The following is a 17221-nucleotide window of genomic DNA, read 5'->3' as shown; positions in this document are numbered from 1 at the left end:
AGAAAAAACAACATAAAGAAATATCTGTGTGTAAAAAGATACAGAATTCTATTTACCTCAAGTTATAATCAGAGTTGTGAATATTTACATTTTTGTTTGGAAATAGCCATGAATTTTTAGGGAATTTTTAACACCCATTGTTAACGGATTACATCTACCAAATTTGATTTTACGGCCAGGCTTGATCCAAAATCTATTTGACATTATTAGAAGTGCATAAAACGTAGCACTGAGCCCTCAAATGCTTCATTATCATCCAAAGCAACCCATAATTGAATTTTACTGGCTTGAAACAAAATTTGTGTTTAAGCTTCATGAGCCTTCTAAATCAACTGCAACATGTAGAGGGTTGAACATGCGAAGAATGCCATCGGAATGCTTCAATTACTGAGGAGAGTAGAATACAGCCACATGTCAAAAATATTGTTTGTTTTATAAATTTGCCCAAGAATGTCACAGCCCACCTGAACTGGACTGACTTGAAACAAAATTCAGTGTTTGAGCATTATGAAGCTCCTAAAGCAACTGCAATGCGCAGAGGATTAAACAAGTGAAGCACGTCCTTAAAATTCTTCACTTAGTGAAGAGAGAATAAAATACAGATACACACTTTAAAAAAGTGTTTTGTACATCTACTCATAAATATTACAGCCCACCTACTCGTGCAGAGGAGGCATGATTGGAACATGTTAGTTTTAAGTCCAAGTTCCATATGGGAAAGCTCATTAAGCCAATGACCTAAACCACCGTAACATTTGTTGCAGACCTTTGTCTAAAACCTCTGATCTTTTCTCCAATCCTGAGAAAACATAATTTAATCAATTTATTCTTGCCAAGATGTCTTAGCATAATTTATAACAACTAATCTATACAATTATTAACCAAAAAGCTTTACCAATATCAGCAGCCACTCGATGTGCACACATTATTCCTGAGAAAGCAACAGCTATGACTCCTTGCCCAGGAAAACAGCTATCCCCAACACAATATAATCCATCTACAGCCTATAACATAGGATCACAACCAGAGGTTACAGATAACCAGTGATCATCATGTTTAGAAGCTAAAACATCAAATACACGGCCTTCTGACTTATTATTCCCTCCTTGATTCAAAAAGCTTAAATCTATTACCGTTGTGTTAAATGGCATCCCAAGCAACCCTTTCGGACTTTTACGAGGTATAGGTCCATAAGTTCCATCCTCGCGAGCAAGGAAACGTCTATGTGTCTTAGGTGTACCAACCTGATAATATTTAAGCATGATGAGATCACTGTAAGAAATCCTCACAAGTTATTAATAGACAGTTCATGAAATGAATAATAAGAAAGAAGTGTGCCTTGGTGAAGGAAATAACAGCAAGTTAAAAATTCAGAGGTGCACTTTCCATGTTTCATATTCCACAACATTAGAGTTTCTAAGAATACATAAAAATAAATACAGCAAAGAAAGGTCATACTAACATGTCTCATCCCAGACATTGAAACTAATTCCTATGCAAAACTAACAGTAACACCATTACTAAAAACCTTAACCTCAAGACTATAAATCGTTCAAAATTGATAATCTTTCAACAACTATATTCATAACAACTCAACCTATTTCTCTTAGTTTTGTGTCTTGTGTTCCTTTTTGTATTGCTAGTGTTACTTTGATGTTCATTGCTTTTTGGCTGGCCATAAACCTCTCCACAAGAAACACTAGAATAAAAGCTGAACCAAGACAATAAAGCTCCCAATATGACTGGTGTCCATTTTAGTTCAGTTACAAACCATGAAAGCCAATGCAAAATTCTTAACTACAGATAAAAACATACATTCCAGTGATTAGAAAGGACATCTTAATCCAGTTGTATAAGCCCTGTAATCCTACTAGCCTTTTCCTTTATTTGCACCTGTAAACAAATGTCCTTGAGTTTATTCAGAATGATTGCATGGCAAGGAGTAATGGCTCTATGTACCCACCTGAAATGAATTAGAGAAGATAATTTGGGTCTGAAGACACAGAATGATTTAAGATGAAATTTCTCAACTCTTTCCCTCAAAAACTCTGAAGATGGAATCAAGGTGTGAATGACATCATCTTATAGTGGCAACATGAAAGGGATAGTCTTGAGGTCTTCCATGGAATCAAGGTGTGTATAACATCCAGCTTACCATGAAATAATCCAATGGAGCATTGTCTCCCTTTCCTGAGTATCTGTTAAAATACAAATGTTGTGTTGTAAACACACATGCTCCATTGCAAATGGAAGCCCCCCTTTTTTTAAGCAGTTCAGTGGTTATCTTAGGTTAGCCTTATAGCTAAGAAGCAGTTTTAAAGTATCAGATGTTGATGAAGTATGAGAAAATTTGGCAATTTGGAGATGCAAGAGGTGAGAGATCAAATGTTTGAAGTTTTGAAAAATGAAAGAATGAAAGGTATAAAGAAACTCCAAGCTTACAAATTAAATTCCTTGTGAAAGGATGAAAATTTCATAAGTCTTCAAAGAGTAAGAATTCCTGATGTAACAAGCCAAAAATCCTTACAAAAATTGAGATTCCAAAATGACAAGATGAAGATTCTCAGGAGAAATTAAGAATTCAAGGCAAAATCAGAATGAAAATGCTTATTAAATGTTGACAATTTTAAGTTTGTGAGATGAATCCTTGAGTGAGGCTAGGAATACCCAAGGTCTAAAAATCCTTAGATGACATGGGAATTCTGTTTGCAAAAAGGGAAAAGCTATACATGGCATGTATGTTGTAGTGGAATGAAACTCACATCAACACTTGGCTAGAGGAAACAAGCCATTTATAGCAAACCTCCTACTTTGGGATATTATGAGAAGCGCATTAGACATATTGTAATGTGTTGGCGGAGCACTACGAACACTCCACTTCATCCGACATCCTATGCTCTAAACCCCAAATGATACGTATCTTGGCCTAGAATAATGCTGACATCTTGTGAAGAAGGGGTGAAAGGAGGACTCATAAAGACCCTTCAAAAAAAGTATGTATGATGAAAGGTGCTCTCCTTAATAGCACAAACACATAATAGAAACAAAAAAATAACAATTTGCGAGAACTAAATATGGGCTTATTATCACCGCAAATGTGGAATTAGTAAGAATTTTGAAATACTATATGCGCGCCTTCCTTACAATAATTTGCAACACAAAGTTGCAACTCAGGCAATCCTTATTCAAGAAACAAAAAAGAAATATTTTTGGGTGATGTAGGATTGCTCTTACACCCAGGATGCTCCTGCATCAATGTTGATGACAAGTCTTCTTTGCTTCACATGGTGGCTTGCCTTTCTTAATCTTCACAGTCCAACCTTCAGCAAACAACATGCTAGGAAATTTTTTTAAATAGAGCTACATTTGCTCAAAATTGCCCTGTTAAATGGTGGATGTGGCATGGCAAAGATGCGCTAGAATTGAGGATACTTGTCAATCACCTCCTTTGGATATCAATTTCTCTATATATAGCTTCATCCAATAAGTCAAGAGGAACAATCTTATCTCTAGATGATTGGAGAAACTATTGGTCATACATAGTGCCTTGGAGCTATAGGAGTGACAAACCCCTCCTTAAGTATTTCCAGATTGCAGCCTCAATATCCCAATGGCACTATATAGGTTGATGAGGAAAGGTGCATAAGTGATTAGTAGGGGTTCCATTGCATAAGGAAGACTCTTATAAAGGGGGTGACTTGGGCTCAAAATCTCATTTTGATGCAGATCTACTAGAGGTAGATACCAATCAGGGAGAGCTATGTACTTTCTATGTTTATTGTAATCTTGTAGTTGAAAATTTGCCGCCTCAAGATATTTTATTGCAATTCTTATATGATATATATGCACATTGACAATGAGAGCATTTTAAATTTTACTCATTTGTTTGCCACTTGCATGTGAAATCTCAATTTAAGTCTAATGTTGTGCATTAAGTTTCTATAGCATCTAATGGTTTATTAATGTCATCATATGAAAATTTTAAAATTTATCTTTTTCATAATGGCCACACATTGACATGTCCTAAAACTTGACCAAAACAATGTTAGAGTGGGGTTGTCATTGCACCAAAAGACCGATCTGTCAGTACCCAATACAACCACTCAACCTATAGTACATAGGAGGCGGTTAAGCTCTTGGCACAAATCCCAAGGGGAGTGTTGAACAATTTTCCAACAATTTCTCCCTCACCATTACCCAAGGGTCTGAGGATTAGAACCTATGACCAAGCTCTTATACCACTTATTAGAGTGGGGTTGTTGTTGCACCAAAAGATCAATCTATTAGTGCCCAATACAACCACTCAACTTATAGTACACAGAGGCAATTAAGCCCTTGTCATGAATTTCGAGGGGAACACTAAACATTTTTCCAACAAACAAAACCCAAGTTAGAAGCATATCCCCATCCTTGTCCCTTGTCCCAGAACTTGGGGGCGCATAAATTGATATTTGTCATTATTAATACAAGTTAGTAGCTTATTAGGATCTCCATTAAACTATGCTCCACGGAGTTTCTAGGACGGAGACGTTTTAGGGGACAAGGACGTGTTTCCAATATAGGTACGGGTCGAAGCCAAAATTTAGGGGATGTGACCTCTTGGGACGGCAATTAAAAACATAGGGGATTTTTTTTTTTACTAGACAAAATTCAAATATGCACATCATAATATTGATAAACCATTCACCATAGACATTTTAGAAGATCAATACATGGAATATTATCAAATGAAAAATACTAAGTACTTCTATTATAACAATATCACATACATATATAGCAAAAATCAAAATGCCTAAAGGCTCCAAGTATCATGCTGAAATCAGAATGTAATAAAGAGAAGTCCAACTAAATTATTTAGTAGATACTAAATGCAAGCTTTCTTCACTAAACACAATCTTTACTCACTGCTGCCATTGCTCTTATGTTTTTGTTCTTCCTCTTAGCATGTCAAATCTAAAAATGATTAGAAAAGTTAGTATTTTAATGGACCAAATATGGGTTACATATTTTTATTATGTCTTTAAGACGACTAGGGGCCGTGCGGACAACAAAAATTTAAAATAATATATATATTTTGGGGGTGTTTTGCCTTTACCAATTTGGCTGGAGAAAAAGGGGACGGCCAGCAGTTTCGAGGGCAGATTGGGGATGGCAAAACCATCCTCAGTACTGCTAGCCGTCCCCAAGTTTCCTGCCAAAAAAATTGGCCGTTTTGGGGACGTTTCCGAATTTGCCAAAAAGGGAACGACTTAGGGGACAGCCAAAATCTGTCCCCGCGTCCCCGTTTTGTCCCCGGTATGGGTATGACCCTAAAAACATAGGGGACGTGTCCCCATGGAACACTGCCATTAAACCATCTTCCAAATTTTCCAAGGATATTTTATAACACAAACAACAACAATATCACAATACTAATAAAAGCTTTTGTTATAATATCTACATGATAATGCTAAGTACTGTTCACCTCTTTAAAATTTATTGCATCTTTCAGGCCTGGAAAAAGTGTCTTCTCCAACCTGCTGATAATTTCATTGGCCACAGTTTCTTTCTTGGCATTATAATCTCCAAATGAGAGGCCCTAGACAATCCCACCAAGTGTTAGACAGTTTCCTTTAACAAATGTACTGATACGGGCATTCATATAAGTAGTTTAAATTTAAAATGATAGAAAGTTATACCATGAATTGAATTATGAACATATTTAGCTAGAATAAATTTGGGCTTTTTTTCCAGCAGATTCACTCAGCCCATCTTTCATGATTTCATTCAAAATGCATTTTCAAAATTATACCTTCCAATCATCAATCCAAGCAGTAGTAAAGACATGAAGAATATGGCAGCCTTTAGGAGCTAGTGAAGGATCTAAAACAGTTGGAATACTGAGAAAAATGCTTCCATAAGGTTCCTCTAGTTTTCCCCAGTCATCCTGATACAAAAAATTTAATTCCCCATGTATTGTTTAGCAAAATTGAAATCCGAACAAATATGCAATATAGAATTATTTATAAATTTTTATATGGAATTCCATCTATTCATGTGCAATTTGAACATCCATTCTAGTAATCAAGTTACCTCTAGAATAAAATGATGGCAATCTGTACCCAGTGGTAAAACACTCTCTTTCACTCCCAAGTGAATGGAAAGAAAAGAAGGTGCTTTTACATATAAACTCTGAAAATTTTGTTCCTCTTTAGGAAGCTCCTCTGGTCTTAAAAGTCGTCCTGCAAGGAAGGATCAAGTAAGATGAGTTCTATCATATGTTGGGAAGTAAGGTATAATATATCTGGAGTCTCATGGTCAATAATTTAAAAATATTTATCAGTGATACTGTAACAGTTGCTAAATAGTACTGTGACCTTTAAGTAGCATACAACTACATTTTCAAGATTTAAAGATTATTTATGGTAAATTATCAAATTGTGTACCAAAGGTATCCCATCTGGTTGCATTTGAAATGATCTTCTTGGCATAAAATTCTCTGCCATCAGAGAGCCTCACTCCTACCTGAACATCCAAGAACACTCCCAATGTGAAAAAAGGCCATTTTAACCATCTACAAATTTAGAATTTTAAGCAGTTTATGGGTCTCTTAGTAATCAATAGAACTTAAAGACACAAAAACTAAACAATATGGACTCACAGCTTTTCCATTTTCCAGTTTAATATTTGTAACATTTGCCTTGTATAGAATGGAGCCACCATTATTGATTAGACCTTTAGCTAGATTTGTGGCAATTCCGCCTACACCACCAACAGGATAATTTATCCCTCCAAAATGTCTATCACATAGAACCTGTTATATAAAGATGTGTCAGCAATTAAAGCTTTAAGAGCAAGTCCCAGTTACAAACCATCCAGGATTTCTCTAGTGCCAGGGAAATCATAACTTACCATACTTGCATTTATCATTGGTGTCCGCAAAGCCTTTACCGTGCTCACAATGAAGCACTGCAAGAAGCAAGCCAACAAGGTATCAACTAGCCACATTGCAATCATTTCTTAACATTAAGCTATTTGCCAATAAAGAAACATGGATCCATTAAATGGCTATCGTTTAAAATTGAGAAAGTTTGAGCCCAACCTCTGCATCAATGAAATTAAGTAAAACTGGATCTTTAATATACTTCCGGGCTATGTCACCAGCATTTTGTGGCAAGTAAGAGGCTACAAAACATTATACAATAAGAATTTACTATAGTTCTCTGTATTAAGTAAACATTGTGCTAAATGTACAAATATGGCTGTTGCAAGTACTTTGTAATTCTGACCAGGGTCATTCTTATTTGTGTTTCTATCAAGGAACATGTTACAATATCAAAACTATAGGGTAAGATACATTTTTAATTGTATAAGCCATGATTCTAAGTCATTTAGCAAAAGAGATGATTACCCTATTAATAAAACCTATAAAAAATAAGAGGAATTGCTATAAAACCTATAGCAATTACCAAGAGTTAGGCATGCCACTGGATTCTTGAAAAACTGGCCAAAAAGATATAATGGCTCCTCCAAAGATTTCAATTCCAGTGAATTCAAAGAATTAAACACCTGCAGTTCAGCAAACCACCTCAGATGTGGAGAATTATGTACCGAACATAAAAAATAACTTAAGAATGCATGTACGGCAGTCTTACAATCAACAGTGAAATAATGAATATGCTTGCTAACCTTCCAACATTCATTGTAAAATTGGGAAATTCCTTCCTTTTCATGGGGGAAATAACTAGTAAGTTCAACAAGAAAATCTTCAAACTCTCTGTGCACACGAACAGAAAGACCCCCTGGCAAATGGTAATGAACAGTTGTTGGATCAGGTATGACCTCCATTTTGCAACCAACAGTTGCTAATGCTTTTGTGATTAGATTTATAGAGCCCTGCATGTACCCATAAGATCAACACTTGATTTTCAAATAATTTCTCTTCCCATAAATCTGATTAGCTTCATTCAATAGCATCAAAGAAAACATAATACAATGATACTTCCAACTAACTAAAATACAAGGAGTAACTTGAAAAGGTATTTTTTAGATTAAATAAGCCAATTAACTATATTAACAAATATGTTGAGCTCTGGAAAAGAAGGTCATATATGTTGTTTCTTTCATCATACGATAAACCACAAAATAATCCTGCATGCAAATGGAATAAATACAAAGCTCGTAGAAGTTCAGACTAAAGATATATAGTTTTAGTTGTAGCAGGGTGGGCATTGTGTTGCGTTTCTCTCAATGTACCACGGGCACTAGGGGACGTTGGGTCTAATTTCTAGGATGGGGGGACACAGGGCTTCAATTTTGGGGGACAGCAGTGGGGAGAGGGGGGTGTTGTATACTAAACATATTACATATAGAACTTGAAATGCTAGTTATAAAATGATGTTTCAATATAGCATAGCAAAATTGCAACATGAACTAGAACCGTTGAACATTCAACATAGTACATACCCAATGATAATATTCAAATATAAATTTAAATTATCAGCAAATAGAACATTTTGATTTGAATAAGTTCACTTCAATCAAAATTCAAAAATATATAAAGATGATTACAATGAGTACAATGATATGATTGATATGAAAACAAGTACAAAATCATGTCAAAATGTAGTGAGGGAGGCGTCTAATCGAAAAACTCCTCATCACTAGAACTATTGGGCTCCTAACGATCAAGATCCGCCAAAGGAACATCAACCAGCTCATTTTTTTCTTATGTGTCGATCAGTGACTAGGGTCATCGGACATCCCCAGGATGACCGAGGGTATGTCCTGGTGACATTGTGCATCCCCGTATCCCGAAAGTGTGGCAATTGTAAGATGGCGGAGATGGGGGAACTTGGGAATGCCAAGTCCTTGTCTTGAGAGCGTGAAGGGCGGAGGAGGGGGAGGGACACATCCCTGGGTTACACTGATTTCTCTTTAATAATTTTGTGTGCCAATTTGAAGGAAGTTTCCTAAACATCTTATGCTTTTTTTTCATCTTCTTAATCATCAAGTTGATGCCATCTCTCTTTCAAACAAGGCTTATCTCTATAAGTAAAACATGTCATACTCAAAGCAACTTTGTGACATTGACGAGATATTCCACACAACCTCACCAACTGTCATCTAAGCTCGTCAACTTAATATTCGTTGTCGACTTGTGATGGTTTGCCTCCATATGGACCAAGTTTGTGTGATGACCAAGAAAGTGCCTACTAAATCTAAAGAAGTCATCTCAAGATGATTAGGTTGGAGGCAAAACAAGTCTTGCCAACCTTGTCTAAGATTAAAATTAAATACTTCAAAACAAACTTCAAATAGAATATCATGACTAAGTTTAAACAAAATAAAAGTTTGAGCAACTAGCACGAAACATTAAAAAAATTGTAATATTTCCAATGTCCCACCAAGTTTTCAGAATGAGGGGGCAAGGGGATATGCTTTGGGGATAAGAGTTTTTAAGGTCATTTTGGGGATGGCAAGGGACTAATATAAAAATATATAGGGAAATTTAATTAATATTCATATAATAACATTGATAAAGTTGCAAATGCAATCGTATTGAATATACATTATGAATCAAAAGTAAAACACAACAAAAGAGTCCACATTAGAATCAAACAAATTAATCACAATACTTAATTGCATCCAAAATTCATGTCATTATGCATAAGATATAAAATTGAAAAATAGTAATACAACACACACCATAATGCCCAAAATACAAGTTTGGACTACAAATGTCAAAAAAATAGTAATAGAATGTATGATGGCTGCCTCTAATCAGCATCTACCAAATGAGTCACTACCACTACGAGTATGAGATGGCTCATCCAATGGAACTCCAATGAGTGGAAGAGGTAAGTTCTTGTTCCATTTGCTTTTTGTTTTTTCTTAAGCTATTTATTTTATTTTAAGTTCTCTTTTATTTTTTATTTTTATTTTTCTGATGAAACTTATATATTTATATTAATAAAAATTGGTTTGAACAGGCCTCCTAGAGAAAAGAACCAGTAAAGAAAAACTTCGTTCATTAGCCAACAAATGCAAAATTGCAGATTAAAGTTAATCTGCATCTGGGCCTAAAGAACTACCCATAAACAGCACAAAATAAATTGTGTTAATCCCAAATACAAGAATGCCTCATGCCCAATTACATGTTGGTGCCATACATAAGGTGACCATGCTAATGCAAGATAATTCCCTATCAAAAGGCAACCATTATACATCTTCATAAAGATCATATACATAAATTAAAACCCGATCTCATATGATGCAGAGACAAAGGTGATCTGACAACGTGAGCATGATGACTAGCTGTGAAATCCATTCAAAGTGGAGAAAGATGAACGCCATGTAGAATCTGAATGTCTCTACCTGAATCATAATTAAGCACCTACCAAACCCAAAATAGAAATAGTAGAAGATCATCTCCTCTTGCTGACAGAAAAAGAACCAAAAATATAGCCCCACATAAACAATTATTAGACAGTCCAGAGAATAAGCAAATTGTTTCAGCTGAAAACAAAGATTGCACAAGTTAGGATAGTAATGTCACAATCCATCGAAAACATCAGTAATCAAGAGGTTATGTTCTTCGAGGCTAGTCCATAAGATCTATCAATTAGTTTCCAGAATTGTTCACTCTCTTGCTTTTATATTGAATATGTATACAATTTCTTGCCATAGGAAAAGGAACTACAATGACATCTACTTCTTCCTTAGTAGGCAATACCAAAAAAAGAATAGAAACCCATTTTGATTCTCCTTTGTGGAAGTATGTTGATATTGTAAGACCCCTTCCAATAGGTGTTGCGTTTTGTTGGAAATATCAGGGTTTCTACGTAGAAAAGAATAGTTCATATTTTTGTGTGGCAAGCCATTTGTGTGGATGCTCTGAGGAGTCAAGAAATGCCTTGGAAAAAAGGTGCACCTATACCAAATGCAAAGTATTAAGCAGTAAACGAGAGAAGGGCACACCTACCATAGAGGCATGTCCCTACGTGGATCAAAGTCCACGTAATGTCTCTACATGAGACTTGTCTCAATCAAGTACTGACTTATAAGTATGATTAACTTCTTGTTATGTTTCATAAGGTCGATACTTGTTATCAATGACCAAGTCAATAATCATAATGCAAAATGATAATACACACATCGATACTTATTATCAATTACATATAATCGATAGCACAACGAATATAATCAGATTTCATAAGTCGATACTTAATATCATCACATTACATGATTAATAGTCATTAGGTTAGGCAATATATATGTTTTATATATATATATATATACACATATGTATGTATGTATGTATGAATATGTATATGCATGTCTATATATATGTATGTATATGTATATGCATGTGTATATATATACACACACACACATAATGTTTAACTTAATAATTATAATCATGTAATATGTTTGACAATATTCATAACAATTATTTTGATCAGAATACAGAATAATGATAAATATCAAATTCCGAAAATCAATAGATTACATATGTATTAGATTTCATCAATTGAACTAAACTAGCCAAAGCTACAAATTTATAGCACTTTACTTGGGATATGTAATTGGGATCAAAGGGGTAAAAGTCCATCAAGAGAAAGTACAAGCAATCGTGGATTGGTCGCCTCCGAAAAACATATTTGATTTTTGAGGCTTCTTGGGTTTATACTACTATTACTGAAGATTTGTGCCAGTCTTTTCCCAAGTAGCTTCTCCATTGACCAATTTTACTAAGAAAGGGGCTTTTCAATGGACTCCAAAGGCACAGAATAGATTTGACTGACTCAAGGACATCATAAGGTCATGTAGCATTTCCTGATTTCACAAAGCCTTTTACTGTAGAGTGTGATGCTTCTAGACTGGCTATCAGAGCAATGTTAATGCAAGATAGGCATCCCATTGTATTCGAAAGTGGGCAACTCAGAGATTCAGAAAAGATATATTTTACTTATAATAAAGAGAAGTTATCTATTATGCATGCTTTAGCCAAGTTCAAACAATATTTGGTAGGAGCAAAATTTACTGTTAGAATTGATCATAATGGTTTGAAGTACTTCCTCGAACAAAAAGATCTCAACAAATGTCAACAAAGTGGGTAAACAAAATCCAAACATATGGCTTTGATGTAGAGTATATAAAAGGGAAGAAGAACATGGTTGCTGATGCTCTTTCTAGGAGATCCACTCTTTGCTCACTTCAGAGCATTCAACTGATTGGAAGTCTCTATTGGTGTCAAAGTATACTAAGAATCCCTATGTCTGTGATTTAGTTGATGGAAGAGTACAAGATGATAGATATTTTGTGATAGAGGACATGATATATTATAAAAACAAAATCTACCTTGTACCCGAGTCTAAATTGAAGCAAAATATTTTGCAAGCATAATAGGATACTCCTCTTGTTGGACATCTAGGCTTCTTCAAAACTTACAGGAAGGTAAGAGAGATTTTCTTGAAAGAGATTTAAGGATGATGTGTTGCAACATGTTTGTGAATGTTTGATATGTTAGCAAAAAAAATCAACACACATCTTTCTTGTTACATCCCAATTTTTGACCTAATTTAAAATATAGCCATTGAGGTTCACATGAAGTCAGTTGACAGTTACATTGGTTATAATCCTATGAAATGATAAGATGGTTAGTCATTATAATTTAAGATAGCAAGCTAGTTGATCATTTATCACGAATTCATGGAATTGAGAAGATGGTTAACCTTTATGATTATTTATGATTAAATAATTTATTATGATAATATAAATAAATTACGGAGAGTTTCCTTGTAGAAAACACGTCTTAGGGGTGGAAGTATTGTCAAAAAGAATTAGGCACAGGAGCATCACCATCACTGGGCAGATGGGTTGAGGACCTAACAACTTGAAACAGGATACATCTGTGGGACTCACATGAGCTATTAAAATAAATAATTTGAGAAACATAAATAATTGAGTTAAAATATAAAACGTACCTCAAGGGATTTTAATTGATCTTTCATCATATTATTATTATCATAATAAATATTTAAATACGTGCGTATAAATATAAAAATGAAATGACACCATTATATTATAATAACTTAATAAAATGATATCACCCCATTGATATACTTACATGAACGTATGCAAGTATATATTATAATAATAATATTCAAATTATAATCTTCCAACTCTATTCTTTTCTTTTTAATATTTTTTGTTTTTAACCGATTAACACTTGGCATGATAAATTGGCAATAATCGAACTATAGTCTTTCCAACTTCTCTTCCAACCTTTTTGTTTTCTTTTCCCTCTCTTTTTCCAATGGATTTAATACTTGGAATTCGAATGGGCAAATAATCTTTTTAAATCGATGGGAGTCAAGAAGTCACGAATTGTTTTCCTTTTATTGGAAGTCATGAGAAGAAGGCAATATATATATATATATATATATATTTCAAATGCCAACTACCCTGTTTGCTACGTTTTTATTTCTTCCGCTTTCCCTTGACACTCGACTTCATATTGTTTTCTTGTGTCGATTCTCTGTTGTTTCTAATTCTGCAATTTACATTCATAAGTATCATCGTTTTGCACTCCCTGTCGGTACCCTACCATTAACGATTTATACTTTGAGCAAATAGAACTATATCTGCCCTTGCCGTGCAAGTAATCCGGCTAAGAATCGGAGGTAGTATACATTGAATGTGACGTCTCTAGCAATTGGAAAGAGTCAAGTAGATTTCAAGAGTATCCAAGCATTTCAAAATCCTTGTTAGGTCATGAGTTACCATTCTATTATGTTTGATTTCAATAGCAGCCGGCTAGGCATGGAAATCTCTTGCTTGTGATCATGCTATTTCCTTTACTGGCTGAGTAATCCCTATAAATTATGATGAACTTTCTTCTTAACTCTCATGGTTTCCAGAACCATAATAGTGTTGAATTGTATCTCTTAAAGAAGGGTTTCCTAAGTGTAATAAACCCGAATGAAATATTCTGTTTGGAAATCAAAATTCATTAATATTTTCAACTGGTTTCAAGAACATAATTTTCTGGTCACAGTTGTGATAAGCATACTAAGCAACAAATCTTTGCATAGAGCAGATTTCAGCAAGTTTCAATATTATCATGATGATATCTTGTTTGAATTTATAGATTGAACTTCTTTAATTAGCCTTGTTCATAGCAGGTGATAACCAAGTAACCATATTATGGATCATTATGTCACTGGATATTAGAGTTAAACATTCAATTCTGAAATCTTTAAAGAACATAATCATGTAATCACAAGTTATGAAATGTTGGATGTATGTAATCTTCTTGAATAATTGATAGAGTCGTCTGCTCTGAGAATTCCGAACACCTAAGACTCACCCGGCTGTGTAGCCAAGGAAATGGGTGATGAGGTGAGAGAAACGAATCCACAATAATATGAACAATATTAGTTATGACATAACAATGTTTATCATTTTTTAAAAAGGAATTATTTAATAGTTCATGCATGAATCCTGTTATTGTAATCTCCTGCTGTCAAGTCGAGGGGTGTGGTTAAACACCAGGATGCTCAATGGATGACAAGATCATCCTTGTCTATTTTGGGTAGGGAGGGCCTTTCTCATTAGAGATTGTGTGGGGATAAAGCTTGGTCCGAGGTTGGGTGGTTAAGCCTCTAACATGTTTCACCTCTCCCCAAGTTGTCGGACATACAACAAACAAAGATAAGCTATACATTCAATTGTTTGTCGGAAACAGGTATTATCACTTTTATGATGTATATGCAAGAAGGTAAGATTTATTGAGTTATTTTATCGTTATAGTTATTTTACACCTAGATGCAAGAGATGGATTTATGAATTTTTTTCATTTATATGAATATCGAATATGAGCATAACTTCTAATCTTGAGTTATTGCCACAATTAAGCAATCAGAAGGAAAGAAATGATACAGTGGTGTTTGAAGTCCTAATTGATACAGTGGTATCTAATGCCCTAAATGATCCAGTGGTAATTGAAACCCTAAGTGATACAGTGGTATCTAAAGCCCTATATGATCCAATAGTAATCGATGCCCTAATTGATACAGTGATTTGTGATGCCCTAATTTTATGTAGTGGTATTTAATAGTAATCATCATTTGATTTTGATATGCGGTATTGAATGATAGTCATTATATGATTTTGTTATAGTGGTATTTGTGGACTAATCTAGGTGATTGCAAAAGCATTCTTACAATGATTTATTGGTTCAAATTCCATGGTATGTGGTTTTTAATTTTGTATAGTATATTCATTGATGGTTCTTAGTTAAGAAATTTTGTTTAACTAATTTTAACTGTCAATCTCTTTCATATGAACAAAACTGATTTAACTTTCCTCCTATAATATTGAAGTAATAACTATATTCCTTTAAGTATGTCAGTTGCTAATTTAAGACCTGGGAAAACTAGATGTTACATATGGTATCAAAGAGCTAGGTTCAACGCTGAAACCTTGGGTCCAACACTGTTTTTTTTTTAGAAACTAAAAATGTAAATGTTGAAAAAGATTTATTTTGCATAACTGGATATTGAAATCAAACTGGAAAATTCACACCACGAAATCATCTACAATAGTCGGGAAAGGGCTGAGATGATATAAAATGGAAAAATGTATAAACTGCAAAATCATAAAGATGAAACAAAATTAAAAAGATGAAATGATTGGCAAGTCAAGTGGTGGTGATCAGGTTGTCGAACTCAAACGGAAATCCTTGGCCAAGGTAATAAATAGGCATATGTGTCATTCTATGATCACTTGATGTCCACAGACATCAATTATATAGGTATAACTGATTGAGCACTCAAACCACCCGATAGCTTGGTGGCTGGACTAAAGAACATCCCAAGGAAGCCATTCTAATATGTTAGAATGTGTGGGGATAAGTATGGTTTGAGGCCAAAGCTTGCACAATCTAAAATAGCTTCTATAACCTTGAAAAAATGTTATCAAAATCCATGATGATGGCTAAATATTTCTTTTCAATTGAATATTCCTAGCATTTACTTTATGCAATTATATTCCTGTTATTATGAAATGGTAGTAATAAATTGTTACATATTTTGAACTTGAACTGAAGGAAAACAAAATTGTAAACCATGATCCTTTCTGATGTTGATTAAACGACAAGATCATTTTGTGCTCCAATATAAAGTAAACACACTTGTATAATTGAAACTATCAATGCTTGTTTACAGATGTAAACATTTGTTTGACTTGAGTTTTTCCTTGAATCATTATACTGACGAGATGGGCATAAAAGCCTAGGTCAACACAAATGCAAAAGATAAACTTCCAAATATTTACAGATGAATGATGAGCTAATTGATAAGAATCTAATGATTGGTTTCAGATGCTTACGATCTTGATTAGATGTATGATGATCTTGCATAGTATATCATGTTTTTACCCTTTGACACACTACTATACAAATATAATACACATGCGACGTTGACTTTACATATTGAATTATTGTATATTGTTTTGGAGATATTCTATCATGAGATGATTATTCTAATGAAATGATGGGCATGAAGGCCAAGGTTACTGTTGGCAAATAGATTTGTTCTTTCCAGTTCTGACTCACAAGTGCCCTAATTTGTGAACAAACTCTGATTACAACAGTTCGGAAAGTTGCTTCTAGGAAGGCTAACTTCCCTCTGAATTGTTAGGTACAGCTCCCTATTGCGGATTTGCAATGAATTTTGTTTATCCTAAGGTTAACAAGGTATGTTCTTAACCTGAGAATAGGAGAGGTTAACCAAGTTAAAACTATACAAGATTTAACCCAGGCGAGGAATGATTTAGAGAGGATTAACTAAGTTTATGAGTTTCACACATCCTATGAACTCACCAGACCGAATGGTTCTAATATGCATGCTAGCTACTACTAAACTAAATTTATCAGAAACTAAATGTAGAGAAAGGAAAACTAAATCATAGAAAAACGTCTAAGAGATCCCTTTCAAACTCATAACAACAATACTTATCATGATCAGTTTGTTGCTTGAAAACAAGGGAACGAAGCTTTGTTCTTTCCTTTTTAATCCAGACAAAAAGAAAATAAAACCATTCACATCTAACAAATTGGAACAAAAAATAATTGATACAAAATACCATTCAATTGACTCTACACCATCAAGTACTTCACACCAAAAATTAACCGACCTTTTATCAATCTTTCATTATCATACATATAGGATTCCGA

The 17221-nt window shown here is 34.3% G+C and overlaps 1 protein-coding gene across 1 annotated transcript in view; it reads right to left on the bottom strand.

Annotated features, from left to right (window-relative positions):
• Positions 1 to 356: 356 nt before the first annotated feature.
• The window catches only part of LOC149553478 (prolycopene isomerase 1, chloroplastic-like), a 68550-nt gene continuing 51685 nt past the window's right edge, over positions 357 to 17221 (bottom strand). The window contains exons 2-13 of the mRNA XM_089788925.1: positions 7669 to 7875; positions 7449 to 7548; positions 7082 to 7164; positions 6892 to 6948; positions 6641 to 6793; positions 6426 to 6504; positions 6073 to 6221; positions 5792 to 5926; positions 5465 to 5578; positions 1134 to 1244; positions 896 to 1004; positions 357 to 799 (exon numbers count right to left, since the gene is read on the bottom strand). Of these exons, the coding sequence (XP_089645051.1) occupies positions 726 to 799; positions 896 to 1004; positions 1134 to 1244; positions 5465 to 5578; positions 5792 to 5926; positions 6073 to 6221; positions 6426 to 6504; positions 6641 to 6793; positions 6892 to 6948; positions 7082 to 7164; positions 7449 to 7548; positions 7669 to 7875 (1371 nt within the window). The 3' untranslated portion in view covers positions 357 to 725. The remainder of the gene's footprint in view (positions 800 to 895; positions 1005 to 1133; positions 1245 to 5464; positions 5579 to 5791; positions 5927 to 6072; positions 6222 to 6425; positions 6505 to 6640; positions 6794 to 6891; positions 6949 to 7081; positions 7165 to 7448; positions 7549 to 7668; positions 7876 to 17221) is intronic.

This window comes from Cupressus sempervirens, chromosome 6 (genome assembly GCF_028749045.1).
Source record: "Cupressus sempervirens isolate cs-2001-9-10 chromosome 6, ASM2874904v1, whole genome shotgun sequence".
NCBI classification, from domain to species: Eukaryota; Viridiplantae; Streptophyta; class Pinopsida; order Cupressales; family Cupressaceae; genus Cupressus; species Cupressus sempervirens.
The sequence above is the reverse complement of the archived record's forward strand: the minus strand, read 5'-3'. Positions and strand labels throughout refer to the sequence as shown.